The 19,487-nt window shown below is 39.1% G+C and overlaps 1 protein-coding gene and 1 long non-coding RNA gene across 2 annotated transcripts; both read right to left on the reverse strand.

Moving 5' to 3' along the window:
* Nucleotides 1-7,386: 7,386 nt before the first annotated feature.
* On the reverse strand, nt 7,387-11,739 carry ptp4a1 (protein tyrosine phosphatase 4A1). The gene is made up of 5 exons (XM_085458143.1): nt 11,635-11,739; nt 10,877-10,969; nt 10,384-10,514; nt 9,688-9,762; nt 7,387-8,610 (listed from the first exon to the last, which is right to left on the reverse strand). Exons 1-5 carry the CDS (start codon nt 11,737-11,739, stop codon nt 8,493-8,495), a joined length of 522 nt encoding a protein of 173 aa, XP_085314269.1. The 3' UTR covers nt 7,387-8,492.
* Nucleotides 11,638-14,295, reverse strand: LOC146706862 (uncharacterized). The gene is made up of 2 exons (XR_014920711.1): nt 14,125-14,295; nt 11,638-12,332 (listed from the first exon to the last, which is right to left on the reverse strand). It is a non-coding gene; the product is annotated as an uncharacterized LOC146706862 (long non-coding RNA).
* Between the last annotated feature and the right edge of the window lie 5,192 nt (nt 14,296-19,487).

Genomic DNA, 19,487 nt, shown 5'->3' on the forward strand with positions numbered 1-19,487 from the left:
CAAAACGTAAACTTGAATCACTACGATGAAAAACTCAAAGCTGTTTGTTACTTTAAAACACACCAAGTTCAGACAAAAGGATTAAAAAGTATCAGAAAGCCGATCTCATGAAGACGTGCTTAACCATGCTTACTAAAATGAGTGCTTTTACAGTGTCATTAAAATTGTCATTGATATTGCATCCTGTTTCCTCACTGTAAATATTTCAAATATTTCATTAAAATTTTAGGTGGTCTCTGCCAAGCTTTCACCTAATTTTTTTATTTTACTTTTATCTTCATTTACTGAAACCAGTGCAAACCAAACTATTTTGGTAGGTTTTAATTTTCTTTAATCCTTTGACTTAACCCGAATATAAACAGTTGTGTACACTGCCAGTGTTGGTCAAGTTACTTGAAAAAAGTAATTAGTTACTAATTACTGATTACTTCTCCAAAAAGTAATCCTGTTACTTTGCTGATTACTTATTTCCAAAAGTAATTAGTTACTTTATTACTTAGTTATTTATTAAAAAGATGATACACAACCTGAATATGTAATCAAGCAATAGACCCAATTCTGTTTTTTTGCATATAAAATTCAAAAAGTCTCTTTTTAAAACTTGTTTGATTAGTTTTAATCTTTTAACTTTATGCATCAAGCAAAAAATAAATTATATGTAATATTCTCTGACTTGAAGACATTTGTTTAGCATTTAAACCTATTTTCTGCATATTCCAGCATACAGAATAAAATAATGTTCTGTGTTTACACTCTTTCAAATAGATGCAAGTAAAACGGAGCAAAATAAATAAATTAAATCAAAGACTCAGTGGCACTAAGTCCTGTCGCTCTTAAAGCTATTGTCACCTGTTTAGCAGGGGTGGGGCAGGAGGTGGAGGTTTGCCCGGTGCTGCAGAGGTCATGTCAGTGAGAGGATTTGGGGGTTTCTTTTAGAATTTTACATTCTCATGGCAGCTTGCTCGGTGCTTGCTCAGATTTGAAGTTTAATTTTTTTGCTGTAGAAAGAAGTTTTCTTCCCACACTGAGTGAACAGCGGACGCTAATGTTTGTGTCACTTTTTACGGAATCAAACTCAAAGTAATGTCAGTACTTCCAAACTTTAAATGAGTGCGGGAGAGATGGACTCTCTCCCGCACTCCATATTATCCATTGATCTACACACGTCTGTTGCCACGGATGTCACACACTCGTACGGCACTGTCATGAGACACTCTCACAAACAAAATCACGGTTTAGTAACATGCTTATGGGAAAGCAACTGCAATCTAATTACTGTTTTGCAATAGTAATCCCCTACTTTACTCGTTACTTGAAAAAAGTAATCAGATTACACGTTACTGCCCATCTCTGTATACTTGAAATTCACTGTGTCCTCCCCCTTTTTGAATACTCTTTCTCAAAGTTATTCCAAAACGTACACCAGAGGTTGTAGCGGACCGTTACAGGCTCATTTTCAAATCTTTGACAAAAATATCTAATCAGCCACTTAAATGGCAGCAACTCATTGCATTTAGGAATGTAGACAACCTGCTGACGTTCAAATGACGCATGAAGAAAACGGGTGATTCGAGTGACTTTCATGTGTAATGGTTGTTGGTGCCAGACAGGCTGGCCTAATTAATTCAGAAACTGCTGATCTCCTGGGATTTTCCCACACAAGCATTCAGACAATTGTCTAAAAAGGAAAATATCCAGTAATCAGCAGTTCCATGAATAGAAATGCCTTGTTGGTGTCAGAGGTCAGGGGAGATTGGGCCCGATAGCATTGAACTAATAGTAAGAAACTAACTCGAATGTTACAGCTAAGTTTTTGTAAATATTGAAGCAGATGGGCTCCAGCAACAGAAGATCACGTTGAGTGCCACGCTTGTCAGCCAAGAACAGGAAACTGAGGCTTAAATTCATGTAGACTCCCCCAAACTGAATAATAAAAGATCAGAATCATGTTGCCTGGTCTGATGAGTGCAGAATTTTACTGTGACATTCAGATGGGTCACAGAATTTAACATATACAATATGAAGACATGGATTCATCCAACCATGCATTAATATTTCAGGCTGTAATGATCTATACTATCAGTCAAAAGTTTGGACACACCTTCTCATTTTGTGTTTTTTCTTTATTTTTACTACTTTCTACACTGTAGATACAAACTGAAGACATTGAATATATGGCACATAAATCCAGATATAAATGTAATATATATCTGGATTTATGTAGCAAAGGCAAAATGATAAATAACTCTAAATATGTCCTATATTTTAGATTCCTGAAAGTAGCCACCCTTCGCTTTGTTGATAGCGCTGCAAACCCTTGTCAGGGTTCATTTGTTGAGTTTCTTGCCTTCTTAGTGGGGTTGGGACCCCACTCTTAAAATTCATATTATGGCAAGAACAAATCAGCTAATTAAAGAGAAACAACAGTCCATCATTACTATAAGAACTGAATGTTAGTCAGTAGGTAAAACTGCTAAAACTTTGAATGTGCAGTTGCAAAAACCATCAAGCGCTCTGTCAAAGCTGGCTCACAAGCTACTGAGGATAAATTCATCCAAGTCACCAGCCTCAGAAATTGCAAGTTAACATCCCCTCAGATCAGAGCCCAGATAAATGCCACACAGAGTTCCAGTAGCAGACACATCTCTACATCAACTGTACAGAGCAGACTGTGTGAATTAGGCCTTTATGGTCAAACAGCTGCTAAGAAACCACCACGGAGGAAAAACAACAAGCAGAAGAGATTTGTTTGGGACAAAAAACACAAGGAGTGGACATTAGACCAGTGGAAATTTGTGCTTTGGTCTGATGAGTCCAATTTGAGATCTTTGGTCGACCTGCCATGTCTTTGTGCGATGCAGAAAAGGTGAATGGATGGTCTCTACATGCATGGTTCTCACTGTGAAGCATGGCTGAGGAGGTGTGATGGTGACACTGTTGGGGATTTATTCAAACTGAAGGCACAATGAACCTGGGGCCTGTTCTTCGTACCTCGCTAAGTAAGTTAGCTGGATTAGATTGTTGACGATTTCGCGTGATCCTGGATCGTTCGGTTCCCCGAAGCCCATCCGGGACTTGCTGTCATAGCAACAGAGCCGTAAGCGTAAACCTGCTGGGGAGCAGGTTTACTTTATGTAAACAGGATTAGATCGCGGCCACGCAGGTATGCCCGCGTCATTCATACGAAAGCAACAGCGATATTCCACCACTGTTTCACCATAAATAAATAACATCAATGTAACTAAAGACAATGCAGCACCTGATCCATTTATTGATTTCACACAGGTCATTTCCTAAAAAAGGGAAATGTACTATTAACATTCTATTACATGTATGTGATTATTACAGATTTAATTCATATTTCAGAGTAGTAATTGTAAATTACTTCGTGTAATCAAGATGAGAGACCACGGCTATAAAAGCGAAGGTGGATTTGGGAAGTCTGTCGCAGCCATGTCCTGTCCGTATACGCGAGCCACCCATTGCGGAAGGTGCAAGATTGATAAGGAGAGTCCTCAGAATTCAGCGTATATTGCGGGACAGACAGGATCCTTTAGCTCAGCGCGACAGTGTGCTCATAGAGAGATATCGATTTTCCCGTGAGGGTATTATTTACTTAACCAACTTGTTGACGAGGGGGTGCAGGACCACCACCTGTCTTTTGTTGCTCTGCCCTTTTCTTGGTTGCTGTTATAAACAAACAGATTATTCCAGGGTCTCTTTCCAAGAGACTAAAAGCAATATAAGTGATAAATATTACCATTCTGTAGAATATTCTTATATTTCACTTTTACCTGTTCCCATGTTCTAGTGGGTCCTGTCGTGGCTCTAATGTGACAGAGGATAAAATATAACATATTATAATATAATGTAATATAATATTGGATAATATAGTGTAATATAATAAATCTACCCTACCGCCTACTGGTGTTGGCCAGAGGGGCCGATGGCGCGATATGGCAGCCTGGCTTCTGTCAGTCTGCCCCAGGGCAGCTGTGGCTACAACTGTAGCTGCCTCCACCAGTGTGTGAATGTGAGAGTGACTGAATAGTGGCATTGTACAGCGCTTTGGGTGCCTTGAAAAGCGCTATATCAATCCACTCCATTATTATTGTTATTATTAAATTACTTACGAGTTTAATTTGTCAGCAACTTCCTGCCAGCCCTCGCTCCTTGCTTTTGCAGCCTTTGCAGTGTTCCCTTGCGTTCTGATTAAACTCTGAAACTCCTGAAATCCCTCACTCAAGAGTTCTAGCTCTGCTGCCGAAAAATACCGAGCCGAGCGCGCTCCGTCGACATTTTCGCCGACCAATCAGAGGGTTGCCGATCAATGTTTCTACTATCGATGCGTAGCCCCTTTTACGACACCCAGTGATGTCACATTACTGCGTCCAGCTGTACTAATCGTCAACAGCAGGTGTGTTCGGGGAACCGGATTAGCGCGCTCACGGTTAGCGCGATGGTTTGGTCTTGGATGTTTCATTTGATCTTGGATGTAGTAAGCGACGTACGAAGCACAGGGCCCAGCATGGCTACCACAACATCCTGCAGCGACATCCCATCCAATCCTGTTTGTGTTTAGTTTGACCATCATTTATTTTTCATCAGGACAATGACCCCAAACACACCGCCAGGCTGTGTAAGGGAGGGAGAAGGAGAGTGATGGTGTGCTGCGTCAGATGGCCTGGGGCCCGTTCTTCGTACGTCGCTTACTACATCCAAGATCAAATGACACATCCAAGATCAAATCATCGCGCTAACCGTGAGCTCGCTAATCCGGTTCCCCGAACACACCTGCTGTTGACGATTACTACAGCTGGATGAAGTAATGCGCGATCACTGGGTGGCCCAACAGGGGCTACGCATCGATAGTAGAAACATTGATCGGCAACCCTTTGATTGGTCGGCGAAAATGTCGAAGGAGCGCGCTCGGTATTTTTCGGCAGCAGAGCAAGAACTCTTGAGTGAGGGATTTTAGGAGTTTCAGAGTCTAATTAAAACGCAAGGGAACACTGCAAAGGCTGCAAAAGCAAGGAGAGAGGGCTGGCAGAAAGTTGCTGACAAATTAAACTCGTAAGTAATTTAATAATAACAATAATAATGGAGTGGATCTATATAGCGCTCTTCAAGGCACCCAAAGCGTTTTACAATGCCACTATTCAGTCACTCTCACATTCACACACTGGTAGCTGTCACAGCTGCCCTGGGACAGAAGCCAGGCTGCCATATCGCGCCATCGGCCCCTCTGGCCAACACCAGTAGGTGGTAGGGTAGATTTATCATATCACACTATATTATCCAATATTATATTACATTATATTATATTACATTATGTTATATTATATCCCCTTTCACATTAGCGCCACAACAGGACCCACTAGAACATGGGAACAAGTAAAAGGGAAATATAAGAATATTCTACAGAATGGTAATATTGATCACTTATATTGCTTTTCGTCTCTTGGAAAGAGACCCTGGAATACTCTGTTTGTTTGTTTATAACAGCAACCAAGAAAAGGGGCAGCGCAAAAAAAGACAGGTGGTGGTCCTGCACCCCCTCGTCAACAAGTTGGTTAAGTGAATAATACCCTCACGGGAAAATCGATATCTCTCTATGAGCACACTGTCGCGCTGAGCTAAAGGATCCTGTCTGTCCCGCAATATACGCTGAATTCTGAGGACTCTCCTTATCAATCTTGCACCTTCCGCAATGGGTGGCTCGCGTATACGGACAGGACATGGCTGCAACAGGCTTCCAAAATCCACGTTCGCTTTTATAGCCGTGGTCTCCCATCTTGATTACACGAAGTAAATTGCAATTACTACTCTGAAATCTGAATTACATCTGTAATAATCACATACATGTAATAGAATGTTAATAGTACATTTCCCTTTTTTAGGAAATGACCTGTATGTATCTGTGTGACATCAATAAAAGGATCAAGTGCTGCATTATCTTTAGTTACATTGATGTTATTTATTTATGGTACAACAGTGGTAAAATATCGCTGTTGCTTTCGTATACATGAAGCGGAAATACCTGAGTGGCCGCGATCTAATCCTGTTTACATAAAGTAAACCTGCTCCCGAGCAGGTTTACGCTTACGGCTCTGTTGCTATGACAGCAAGTCCCGGATGAGCTTCGGGGAACCGACTGATCCAGGATCACGCGAAATCGTCAACAATCTAATCCGGCTAACCTACTTAGCGAGGTACGAAGAACGGGCCCCTGGTCTCCACAGTCACCTGACCTAAACCCAATCCAGATGATTTTGGAAGAAATGGACGCAGAGTGAAGGCAAAAGGGCCAACAAATGCTCAGCATCTCTGGGAACTCCTTCAAGACTGTTGGAAAACCATTTCAGGTGATGACCTCATGAAGCTCATCGAGAGAATGCCAAGAGTGTGCAAAGCAGTAATCAAAGCAAAAGGTGGCTATTTTGAAGACTCTATAATATAAAGATGTTCATCACACCAATATGAATCAAAGTTTCCACTGAATGTTTTTAGCATCTTGTTTGACCTGTGTCAGAATTAGGGCAGGTAAGGTCTAACCTGGTAATAGTAAGGTATAATTAACAAAGTGGCCAGTGTAAATAGTTTCCACGGATCTTTGGCAGATATTTCTACAACTTGACTGGAATCCACCTGTGGTAAATTCAGTTGATTGGATATGAGGTCTGATTTGACAAATACGGTCCCATTGTTGGCAGTGCATGTCAGAGCCTAAACCAAGACATAAAGTCCAAAGCATTGTCTGTAAATCTGAGAGACAGGATTGCATTGTGGTTCAGATATTGGGAAGGATACCGAAAAATTCCTGAAGCACTGAAGGTCCAAATGAGCACGATGGCCTCCATCGACAGTAAATGGAAGAAGTTTGAACCAACAGGACTCATCTTGGAGCCAGTCACCCAGTGTTACGGCCCTAGCAGGGCATTGAATTAATCATGGGACTGAATGTTTTATTTCAAAGACTATAGAAACTGAAACAAATGTAACTGTCAACTCATATTGGGCCACAAATTAGCTACATTTTAGTCTTTGCAATGATTAAAATGTAAACTGGTTTACTGGACTATTGGTGATGTAAATGCTAAAAATACAGGTATTTTACGATGAAAGGTTTGAGAAAAAGCCGCTATTCAACCAAACAGCTAAATCTACCAGTGTGTGAATGCGAGTGAATGAATAGTGGAATTGTAAAGCGCTTTGGGTGCCTTGAAAAGCGCTATATAAATCCAATCCATTATCATTTTTCAAGAAAGTCTTTTAGCGCTACATCTGCAACATTTTTTTTTATTAAGAAGTATTTATCAGTCCTATTTTGCTCAAACCCCTCCTGCATTTTTCTTCTCTTGAGAAAATGGGGAGAAAAGACCAACATCTTTTTTCAGTGTATCATTTAATGTACTCTCACAAGTTGGTGAACAGGTAAAACTTTTTTGCTCACTGTACTAAATCACACATCCATTGATAGTATAAATAGCCAACCTAATAATAATAGTACACATTTTCAAATACATAAAATCATCAAGTATCCAAGTCTTAAGTTATGGACATCAAATAAAAAGGCATACAAAATATTGCAGATGTTGGAAGTCCAGTTTGAAGCGCACACACACACACACAAACAAAACTAAACAAAAATAAACCAAAAAAGGAAAAATGAAAAAGATCACATTTTTATTTTAACATGGCAGTTAATAAGTAAACAGAAGGTCTGATAAAGACTAAAAAGTTCCTAGACTTTCAATTGACAAATATTGCAACAGTTAAGCATTTATAATAAAAAATAGTTACTGAAAGGGCATAAGTGTGTGTAAGACTTCCTGCACAAGACAAAGGCAACAGTTTAGGGTTTTTTTTGTTCCAAGTAGAAAAATGAAACACCTTTTCCAAATGCCAACAGGAGCCGACTCCTGCTCGATTGCCTTTGTTCCACTTCCGATTGTAAGGCATTTATGGATGATCCATCTGATTTGAAGAAAGGCATACCTCTTTCTAGTCAGTCTTGAAACTGAATCCTAAAATTGAACAGGGTACACATAATTGTTCACATCAAGAAAACATTTCTTTAACCTATTTTCTTTTCTTTTTTTTTTTTTAACACATTTTCAGGCAATGTGAATGCACGGGCCAATCAAAATCTTTGGGATGCATTTTCAGAAAACAGTTAATCCAACATCTTACAATGATACACGACTCTTCCTATTTTTTTTTCTGGGCACATGAAGAAAAAACTCTGTTCACACAACTCTTGTTTTTCATTTTTTTTGACATTTAATTTTGAAACTAGAAAGGGAGGGGGAATTTCATTTACCAAGCATGGTTTTCCAAATTAAAATACAACACAATGAAGAAAAAGAAAAAAAAAAGAAGAAAAAAAAAAAAAAGGAAGCCTGCCAGGTTATAAGCTAGCAAGGTTTAATGAAACTCTTCTGTGTTGGAGGGTAGGTTGGGGAGAGGTTGGTGTGGCTCAATGTTTGGCTCTATTGGATGCAGCAGTTATTGCGATGGCCGTTAGAATCTTTGAAACGCAGGCGCATCTTTGGACGATATTTCTCCAGGTAGATCAGCTGCTTGCTGTTGAATGCTCCTCTGCGCTTCCTGAAAGCAAGTGTAGAAATTAATTAGCTCATGACTGCCGATTTTTTTGTAAATCCATAATATATATTGCTACCATGGATATTGTAATATATTAAACATGCCCAAAGTTTAAATAATTCATGTCAGTGTGCATATAAGCAGTCTAGCCCCTGTGAGTCAAACGCTCAGCTTTTGTGAACCCTACTTACAGGCTTTTCTATGATGGCTTTGTCTGATGTTAGAGAGGAAAGCTCAGCCACAGATCTGTGACTGTAAGAAAAGAAGCTCCACCCACTAACTGTTCTAACCTTCTGGGTGTGAGGGGCAACCAATCAGATGATTGGTTAAAGGGAAACGGAAAGGAATTAAAATGCTGTATTAAGGACCAGTACTCTGAATAACAAGGTACTGTGATAGAGTGCAAGAATATAAATGCTGGGTTGGAAAAGAGCAAAGTGGTTGCCCTGTACTATTACATTTACAGAAATAGTCAACTAACTCTGTTCTATATGAAGATTCATGGCAATATGTATGATTTTTACATTCAGCATGATAACGATTCTTTGGCTTGTTGAGGATTTTAAAAGAAACTTTAAAAAATTCAAGTCCTATTATTAACTGTTAATTTAAAAAGAAAAAAATGGATTTTATCCGTATTAATAATATTTAATCAATAATATAACACCACTTTCTATGACAGCCTCAAATTGCTGAGCTTGCCCTCATTTTATTGATTAGTCTTTGGAAAAAAAAGCTGACTGCCAAGTGCTCTATAAATATTTCAAGGGATGACACATACTTTAAAGCACACCTACTGAATCATCCTTTATCTCACTCTCTGACATCTCTGCTATTTATAGATATGACTCAGGCCTCCCTGCTTTACGTATCAAAGTATCAGGTTACTGCAAGACAAAAATCAAGGATTTTCTCAAAGTTAATGCCAAAGTCTGTCTACCAGAGAGCCTTACAAATGTAATTAACTATCAGATATTTTAATGGTTTTATAATAAAAAACCTCAACTCATCAAAAAAAAAAAAAAAAAAAAAAAAAAAAAAGCTTCTTTAATCATTTCCTGCCAAATGATTTTTACTTACTGTCGAATGAACTGGACAGCATCTTCATACTTCATCCCACATTCAATCAAAGCGAGTGCCACCAGAACAGGAGCTCTGTGAAAAAGAAAGGGAACAGACAGTACCAGGAATGTTAGTTAAAACTAACATGCAAAATAGTGTTTTGCTCCAATTACAAAAACAAAACAAACAAACATTGCTTCCTCATAGATCAGATTAAAGCAAACAGGACAGAGACAGGACCTGGCAGGTTGTCTGTACTAAGGAAGCACACACTTGGGACAAAATGTGGGTGATACTGTGAGTCACGTACAGCAGGATCAAAGAAAATGCAAATGACTGCGTCTTTGCTTAAGATCTTCTTGGTTTGTTTTTCAAACCACAACTGATAACAAGGATGTTATTCCTATATGATAGTTTTCACTATGATAGCTCAGGTTGTAGTTCTGCAGTTATCCTTTGGATTGGTGGATTAATCATTTAAAAGTCAGATAATGGGGGAAACGTTATTTAATGGATTCAAACAGTTTTGTTAGAGAAAATCCCCTAAAATAAAAGCTTATGTACAATATAAAAACAATATGAAAACAGGGATCATCAAATAACTGTTTTAGCACCGACTGCTTCTGTATCAGAATACAAACAGAAGCAAGAGCCACATTTCACTATCATACGTAAAATATAACAACTTGAATCTTTGTGTCAGTGACTGCTTACCTCCCCAGCCCTGCTACACAGTGCACAGCAATGCAGCAGCCGGGCTCCTCCCTGAACTTCAGCTTCAGCAGGTTCAGCCAATCATCCACGATCTGATTGGAGGGAGGAGCTCCATCGTCGAATGGCCAATCCTGCAGAAAGAAGAGAGAAGAAAAAAGGAAATGATGTCAGTGGCCTCCGTTCCTTGGAAACCAAAACAAAAGAAGTGAGAAGGCTGAGCTGCGGGGAAAGAAAAATGTTGTTGCAGCAGCAAGGACACCCGTGGAGCTTGTCTTCCTGCACAATCTGAACCTTCGCTTGGAGGGAACCCCCCCCCCCCAAACCTAAATCTGTTACACAATAAAAACCAGAATAATAAAAAAAAACAAAAACAATAGCCTGGTATACTGGGGGGGAAAACCCAGAGCAATGAAAAAAAAAAAAAAAAAAAAAACTACATTTGTTTTGGTTTGAAACATTAGGAGTCATGATGAAGTCAGAAGTGTGAACTCACCAGAACCTGGATTCCCTCTTTCACCACCAGGGTGGCATCATAGGTGGCCTCACAGACTCTCACAACCGTGGTGACTCCATATTTTTTCAACTCCTGTAATCACATGTCACAGGATTTATGAGCGAAAGAGGCAAACAAGACTGTTAAAGCTACCTCAGGATACTATGGTTGGACGACACGTTAAAATTCCAACAAAAAGAAGTGAAAATGAATTTGCTGATGTATGCAAACACTAGCTCATGTCAGTTAGTGATATTCTTCATATCATCAGTTTTTAGATCATTCGCTTGACTAAAGAGTTGATAAGTTAAGCTAGATAGCTTCGCCCATGACTATTTTAGTGACATCCCACTGCCTTTGGTTGACATAAGCGGCTAATCTGTTCTTGTGTGTATTTCCCTTTTAAAGGAAAGAGGTACTGTCTGGTAGCTCTTTTGTAATGTGCAATTTCTTGAAGTCTGTGAAAAAAAGCCAACTGTTAAAGGAATCAATTGATTTTAGTCACCAATTTTGTCCGATTGCCCAACCCTCTAAAGCACACTGACAGTAATACACCTACATACGTCAATTCCTGTAATCTAAAACGATTCTGTAGTCATTGCGTTCATTGGCTGAAACATTTCCAGGAAAGATTTTAAACTGCGGTCGTTTCCAAAATATTTCTCAACATGTAATCACCGGTTACATGCTTCTCCAATGTGGGCTTAGAGTAATATACACTCTGTAATATGTAAACACTTGACCACAATTTGGCTCACCTCTATGAACTTGTTCAGGGTGGCGTTGGTGGGATTGTGGGTAATGAGGAACCGCATGTTTTTGTAGGTAATCTCCACAGGGGCTGGTCTGTTCATTCGAGCCATCGTGACAATGCGGGAAAAAAATGTATAACAAAACTAAAATGTCTTCCACAGAGTAAACACTAATGTAAACAGTTAAACTCGGAGGGAATGTCAAACAAATGTCCAACAAGTTTTGAGGAACTCCGAAAGAAAAAAATCCTCCAGTCTTCTTCGAGGTTGGCAAGGCTAAGTGTCAAAATAAAATAAAAATAATCCCGCCAAAAAGAACAGTAACAGGCAAATTTGGGAAGTTGGCAGCTGGGAAGGGCGGACAATTGGAGAAGTAACTCAAACCCTCTCCTTTGGAATAAAACAAAAGAAAAGGAAGAAAAAAAAAACCAAGGTTGGTTCCACCTTGATTCTGGCCAGGCGGAAGCCGACGAGGGCAGTGTGCAGCAGGTGGAGTTACCCCATCCAGGCCGAGTTATCGCTGGTTCTGGGAGGAGTCCCGGTCCTGCCAACTTTCCGGGGTCCCTCCTGTGGCTCAAGTGCGTCGGATCGATGGCGAGTTTGGCTGTTCACTCATCTGCATAGGCAGCGTGCTGAGCCTGGCAGTAGTCCCCACTGCCCTTCAGAAACTCCATAAATGTGTGACCCAGAACACCACAGAACTGCTGCAGGACACAGAGGGGGGCAGGAGGGAAGAAAAGCTTTATTTTTTATTTTTTTTAAACACCTTTAAAGAACACAAAAAGCACAGGCAACTGTTCTCAGTGTAGTTCAATTCATTTGCCAAAAAGAAACTTTTACTGAGAAACTGTTTTTATTCACATTCTATATGGAAACTGTGCCTCTTTTCTTTTTTCCTAAGCACAATAATCATGAAATGGAAAATCTGATATTGTGACAACTCTAATCCCAAACACATATCCATAAGCCCCTAGTCAAACATACCACTCCATCAGAGTAAAAGACAAAGGGATTAGATCATAGAGGAAGCACAGGGCCAAAGTATAGACAAAGCAGCCGTGAAACAAGTGAGGGATTTTCAGTAAAGTCATGAGCCATTCATTTTTAAAAGAATAAAACAAATTTCCTCATTTGAATTTTAGAATTACCTTCAGACAACAGCACAGAGTCTGGCTAGAAACACAGATTTAGGGTGTAATGACAGTAATCGAATCCCACAGTATAATTTTCTTTATATTAGCTACCCTGAAACAGGCAGTTAAACCGCAGCCTTTCTGAGCTACTCTTTTTTTTTTTTTTTTTTAATTATGCCAAGTTTCACACTCAAGTATGTCAACAGCCACATTAACATTGTTTGGAGACTAAATACACTAGAGTGTCTGGGGTTTGATTCCCATGCAGAGAAAGTGGTGTTTCAGATAACGCAATGATTAACACAGCAGAGCAGACTGTACCTCCCAGTACATAAAATCACAGTGCAGTGCTGCCGCTGTACAGCAGAAATAAATATATAACGTGTCATTTCTGACATCCAGGTCGTATCTGTGTGCGCAGGCTGAGCTCACCGTGGGGCCTTCAGCGGGGCTTTAACATACACGCTGTTATGATCGTCAGAAATGTGACTCACAAATGCTTTCTCTGCCATTTCCTCCCTAATGCTTCTGCCCTTTACTCCTCACAGAAGCTCGATACCCGAGCGCTGGCTTACTGGAAAGGTTTTCTTCATCTTATTGTCGAAATAGTAAAATCTAAGCCGGTCAAGCATGCTTTGTTAATCTGCTATTTTCCGGCCGAAAAGCAGCATTTACTTAGAAATATTACCAAGCACTTAAAAGCCACTGCCTGACTGAAAGGACAGTGATTTGTAAATATAAGAGAGACGTGAAGCAAAGCAGAAGTGGCTTAAATAGCAGACATGTCTCTGCATTGCATTACAAGGCTGTAAAGTGTCCTTTGTGTGAGGATAGACCGGGCGCCATCATATAACATTAGAGGCCTATAGGCGCCGTCGGGAGCTGTGACAGACTGCACAGTGCTCTGAGGTGACAAAAAGACGCCCGACCCAGACACCGTGCACGTAGCCAGTCTCGCAAACCACTAACAACACGTCATTTACGTGTTTCGTTTATTTCAAATAAATATGCGTCGATTTTAGACGGCAAAAACTCCGAGTGAAGAGCCGGGACCAGCCCGAGCTGCGCATCCGTCAGCCGCTTCCTAATCGTGACGATCATCATGCAGCTCTAAGATTGCACTCAAATAACATGGCCAAATCCATGTTCTGTGAATTTTCGTTACAGTTAAATGAGAAAGGCAACGTTAGGCAATAGCACTGTGGAAATATTGAACTGGGTTTTTATCGAGCAGGCCGTGATTTCATCGAAGCAACGTGAAGGCCAGCTGGTAACAGTTCACCGTAACGTACTGATTTACCAGAGGAGCCTAGGAGACGAAACCGAGAAACAAAATGGCAGCCACGAAAAACAGGTTACTTACTGGGATATGCTTACTCATTGAAGATTGTAGCTTAATCATACAGCCGGTCCCTAGAAAAAGGTAAAACTATGAAACGGTTTTCCACCATAAAGTCCTGTGCTGTTTCTCCGAGCGGAGCCGAAGTCTCCTGATCTGCCGGGAAAGAGTTAGAGAGAGAGAGCGCGCGAGAGCCCGAGATACTAACGTCATTTCCTGTCAGGACTTTCACTATAAAACACTGTTCAGTATTAAATATACACCTTTAGTTGTAAGTTATGTACCTTTAGTTTTTACTAAAGGTTTCTGGTAGCTGAATTAAATGTATAATTTTGTAGAACTATACACTATGTGAGCATACAACAAAAATATTCAAAATCTTAAATAATGAAATGTTTAAAACGTCCCAATGTGTAAATGTCTTGATGAATGCTCACGCATCATGTCCCATTCACTTGTTTACAGAGCTTTATTTCGAAGCTAAACCGAACTTCCTTAACCCTTTGTCTTTCTTTCCTTTTGCCTTTAGCTTGACTGGTCTCGTGAAACCCCACCCTGAAAATGTGTAGTGTTATGTCCAGACATCTCTCTGTCTTCAGGCTGCAAAGGTCAGTTGGTGACTGTGGCCTAATTCGTCCTTCACTTCCAGAAAATACACAAGGACAGAGGAGGCCAGAAATCACGACACCATAGAATTATACATGTGTGGTTCTTTTGACTTCATGTGAACAGACCTTTGTGTAGATACATTTCATAACTTGAAATGGAAAGGAAAATTCCCAAATAATTTCTGAGTTTTAAAGCTTTTTTACTGTGCTTTGAATCACAAATGGGTGCAGTGGTTAGCTCTTCTGGCTCACAATAAGAAGGTCCTGGGTTCAAATCAACCATCATATTTACAGGGTGGTAGAACAGGTCATCTACTAATTGGAAGGTTGTTGGTTTGATCTCTGGCTGCTCCAGTCTGCTACTATTCCAGATACTAGGCAAGATATCGAACCCTGAGTAGCTCACTATGTGTGACTGTGTATAAATCTTAGATAGAAAAGGGGCAGCAAGGTGGGACCGTGGATAGCACTGTTTCTTCACAGCAAAGAAATTCTTGGTTTTCAATCCAACATCTGGCCAGGGCCTTTTTCTGTGGAGTTTGCATGTTCTCCCCGTGTCCGTGTAGGTTCTCATTGGGTACTCTGCCTTCCTCCCACAATCTCGAGACATGCAGTCAGAGGGGTTAGGTTAACTGTGGATTCTAAATTGTCCGTAGAAATTAATATGAGTGCTGATGGATGTCTGTCTCTCTGTGTTATCCCTGCATCGGTGCACCCTGCCTCTTGCCTTATGGCAGCTGTATTAAATGTTCTGTTAAGTTAAATCTATGTGATAGTCTACAGGAACATCTATTACAAGCATGGGTTAAAAGTTCCAAAATCAAATGGAACACTCAGCAAGGATGCACAAAAAAAACCCCAAAACACAATAGCTCAGATCCTGTGGGAGTTCAACGTGCAAAGAAACAGCCACTGCTGACAACAACATAACCAATACGTTATAATGGCCTACACGGAGAAGGTATTTGACTACATCCCTCAAAGTGCCCTGGTGGGAAGTCCTTCTGGAGCATGGGATACTACTTATTCAATATAATTATATTATTGCTTTAAAAATTTGAAAACGGTTTAAAAATATGAAGGACTTTTGTTTAATTTTTTTAATAAAATGATCAAGGAAAAATAAATTGAGAATTAAATGTATTGTAGATTCACCACCGTCCAACCTTGTCATATTGATCAAATCTGCTTTGTATTCACATGTCTTCACATGCCTATTAAAATTCAAATGCCTGTATTCACATGCAAAGTTTGATCTGTCTACATAGACGTAAACCACATGATTTTCTTCTCTTTTTTCTTTACTCTTGATTTGCATGCATCTGTACAAAAGCTTTGATCAAAGTAGTTATTTCTTAATCTTTTATAAATTCCCTGTTTAAGAACAAAAGCCAGATCATTAACATGTGCATTAAACTTAATGCTGAGAGGATGTGAAGCTGATCTCTAGAGCCACTGAGTCATACTATTTGATGAGTAATTCTTAAGTCATCAGGATCTAATTCTGAGTCATCAGAATCGAGTAAGAGGAGCACCAGAATGACTGAATAACTACAACAGGTACAATAATCCCGACTAAACATATACTGAACAAACCTTCTTTTAAGATGGTTTATGAAATTGGTTAAAAAGTAATTTATTATTGATTTACCGTTATAGTATATATCTTATTTTAGGTAACTTTAGTTTTGACTTATTTTTCAGCAAGTAAATTAAAAGACTGATTAACTATACATGATATGGATTCCCGTTAATTACTTGAATAAACTGGAAGCTGCCAGCAATATGTCAGTATTTAGCATGTTCTGAAAACAAAACACATAATGTACATGAAGGATCAAACTGTTAGTAATAAGCAAATAATAATATTTAAATGGAAAAGAAAATGCATATTTTCTCTTTAGTTAGTACCAAATTACATATTTTTGTCCTTTGAAATTGTCGAGAAGTTCCTTGTAAAAATTGGAACCTTTCTAGCCTTTAAGCCATTGAATAGGGTCATTCATGACTCCAGCAGTATACGTGCTGCTGTGTCATTTTAATTGTAAAAATATTTTCCATCATACATTTTTCAATCCACTTATACAACCTTTCAGACTTTAAAAAGAAATTGGCTTATTAGTATAGTAAGAATAATAGAAGGTTCTACCCCTGGAAATATGTGTGTCTGTTTGTGTTTAATATTATAAGCTTTGCTTTGATTGCAAATTTCCACTTCTAATCATTATACTACATTGTGATGTGTCACAGTGAACCATGGCTAACATTGTTTTAAACAGAAGTGTGCAGGTAACAAAAAATAGAAAAACAGTTGAAAAAATCCTGATCATGATGACTTCATCGTAGCCCAGCATTGATTAAGGTATCATCGAGTCACTCGTTCATCAATATTTTGTGGTAAAATACATACTGCACTCAAACATACCTTAAGTTTTAAAATGAATTCTTATAAAGATTATTGAAAAAAGTAACATACATGAATTATCAAAATTAATGTAGATTTTTTAAATCAAATTTGTGATTTTCAATTAACAAATTTTAGCATAATTAATGATAACAATAGCCTCTGACAGTAAACACATGTCTATGCTTGTACTACCACTAGACCTCAGTGCAGCGTTCGATACTGTTGAGCACAATAACCTATTACAGCGATCAGAGCATGCTGTAGGTATTACAAGTACTGCTCTACAGTGGTTTGTATCATATCTATCTAAGTTGTTGATGTAAATGGAGAGTCCTCTTCACACAGAAGATTAATTATGGGGTTCCACAGGGTTCTGTGCAGCATAAAGAAACAAACAAACAGACAGAAAAAAAACAAAAACAAAAAAAACACCCCCCCCCCCAAAAAAAAAAGCCACATATGTGGGAAGAGTTCCAGAAAGGAAGAAACAAAGAATAGGGTATATATGACATATATGAATATGTCATGGGTCTAGACAGGACCGGATCTGGGATGTACCCCATTTTTAGATAACCGCACTGAAGTACAGTTTTTCAGCAACGCTGAGCTGCCCGACTCTGAGCTTAGGCAGTATCATCAGAAGACATAGCATACATTTTCACTGCTATGTAAATAACACCCAACTTTATTTATCAATGAAGCTAGACAACACACACCAATTACTTAAACTGCAGGAATGTCTTAAAGACATAAAGACCTGGATGACCGCTAACTTTCTGCTCCTTAATTCAGATAAAACTGAGGTTATTGTACTCGGCCCTGAAAATCTTAGAAATATCGTATCTAAGCAGATTCTTACTCTGGATGGCATTACCTTGGCCTCCAGTAATGCTGTGAGGAACCTTGGAGTCATGTTTGACCAGGATATGTCCTTCAATGCACATATTAAACAAATATGTAAGACTGCGTTCTTCCATTTTCGCAACATCTCTAAAGTTAGAAATATCCTGTCTCTTAGTGACGCTGAAAAACTAGTTCATGCATTTATTACTTCCAGGCTGGACTACTGTAATTCATTATTATCAGGATGTCCAAAAAACTCACTGAAAAGACAGGGACTAGAAAGAGAGAGCAGATTTCTCCTGTTTTGGCTTCCCTTCATTGGCTTCCTGTTAAATCCAGAATTGAATTCAAAATCCTGCTCCTCACATACAAGGTCTTAAATAATTATATCCCATCTTATCTTAATGTCCTTGTAGTACCATATCACCCTATTAGAGCACTTCGCTCTCGCTCTGCGGGGCCTACTTGTTGTTGCTAGAGTATTTAAAAGTAGAATGGGAGGCAGAGCCTTCAGTTTTCAGGCCCCTCTTCTGTGGAACCAGCTTCCAGTTTGGATTCAGGAGACAGACACTATCTCTACTTTCAAGATTAGGCTTAAAACTTTCCTTTTTGCTAAAGCATATAGTTAGGGCAGGACCAGGTGACCCTGAATCCTCCCTTAGTTATGCTGCAATAGACGTAGGCTGCCGGGGATTCCCATGATGCATTGAGTTTTTCCTTTCCAGTCACCTTTCTCACTCACTGTGTGTTAATAGATCTCTCTACATTGAATCATACTTGTTATTAATCTCTGTCTCTCTTCCACAGCCTGTCTTTTGTCCTGTCTTCCTTCTCTCTCCCAACCGGTCACAGCAGATGGCCCCCTTCCTGAGCCTGGTTTCTTCCTGTTAAAAGGGAGTTTTTCCTTCCTGCTGTTGCCAAAGAGCTAAAAAATATGTTGCTATTTTTTTGTTTCAGACTCCACATGAACTTTTTACTGTTATAAAAATAATAATAATGTAAATGTAAATGACAAAAAATAAAAATACTTAATATAGGCGCAGTTTTGACTACCCGCTGTTTGGAATGATAGGTTAACTTATATTGAAAGGATAAAAAACAGCTGCATAAAAAAGCTTAACATACTCATCATGATTTTTTTGGTCATATTTCAATAAAGTTATGAATTAAATAAATGTAACACATCCCTTGACTTGGCTGTATCAGCAGTAACACGTGTATCACATGCAGTAGGTGGTACTTGATCTAGACATAAAGTGGTACAAAGTTTAACATTTTTGAGCAGTTTAAAGACAAGATTTTTGTCATAAAAGGTGGAATGGAAAATAAGAAGGATTGTTTTGTGATTCACTGAAAACCCCCAGAATGCATAGTAGCCAACTGATTCACATGTTTTTATCTGCTTTAGTAAGCTGAAATTAATGGCTGTAATGATTTAGGCTTATGGTTTATTTTTAAATTATAATTTAGTACCACTTTTACAATTGTTTTAATAGTACACTTAGATATTGTGGCACCGCATTTAAATA

This window comes from Copadichromis virginalis, linkage group LG6 (genome assembly GCF_057382275.1).
Source record: "Copadichromis virginalis isolate Kocher_CV1m ecotype Utaka linkage group LG6, C_Virginalis_male_GT1.1, whole genome shotgun sequence".
Taxonomy (NCBI): domain Eukaryota; kingdom Metazoa; phylum Chordata; class Actinopteri; order Cichliformes; family Cichlidae; genus Copadichromis; species Copadichromis virginalis.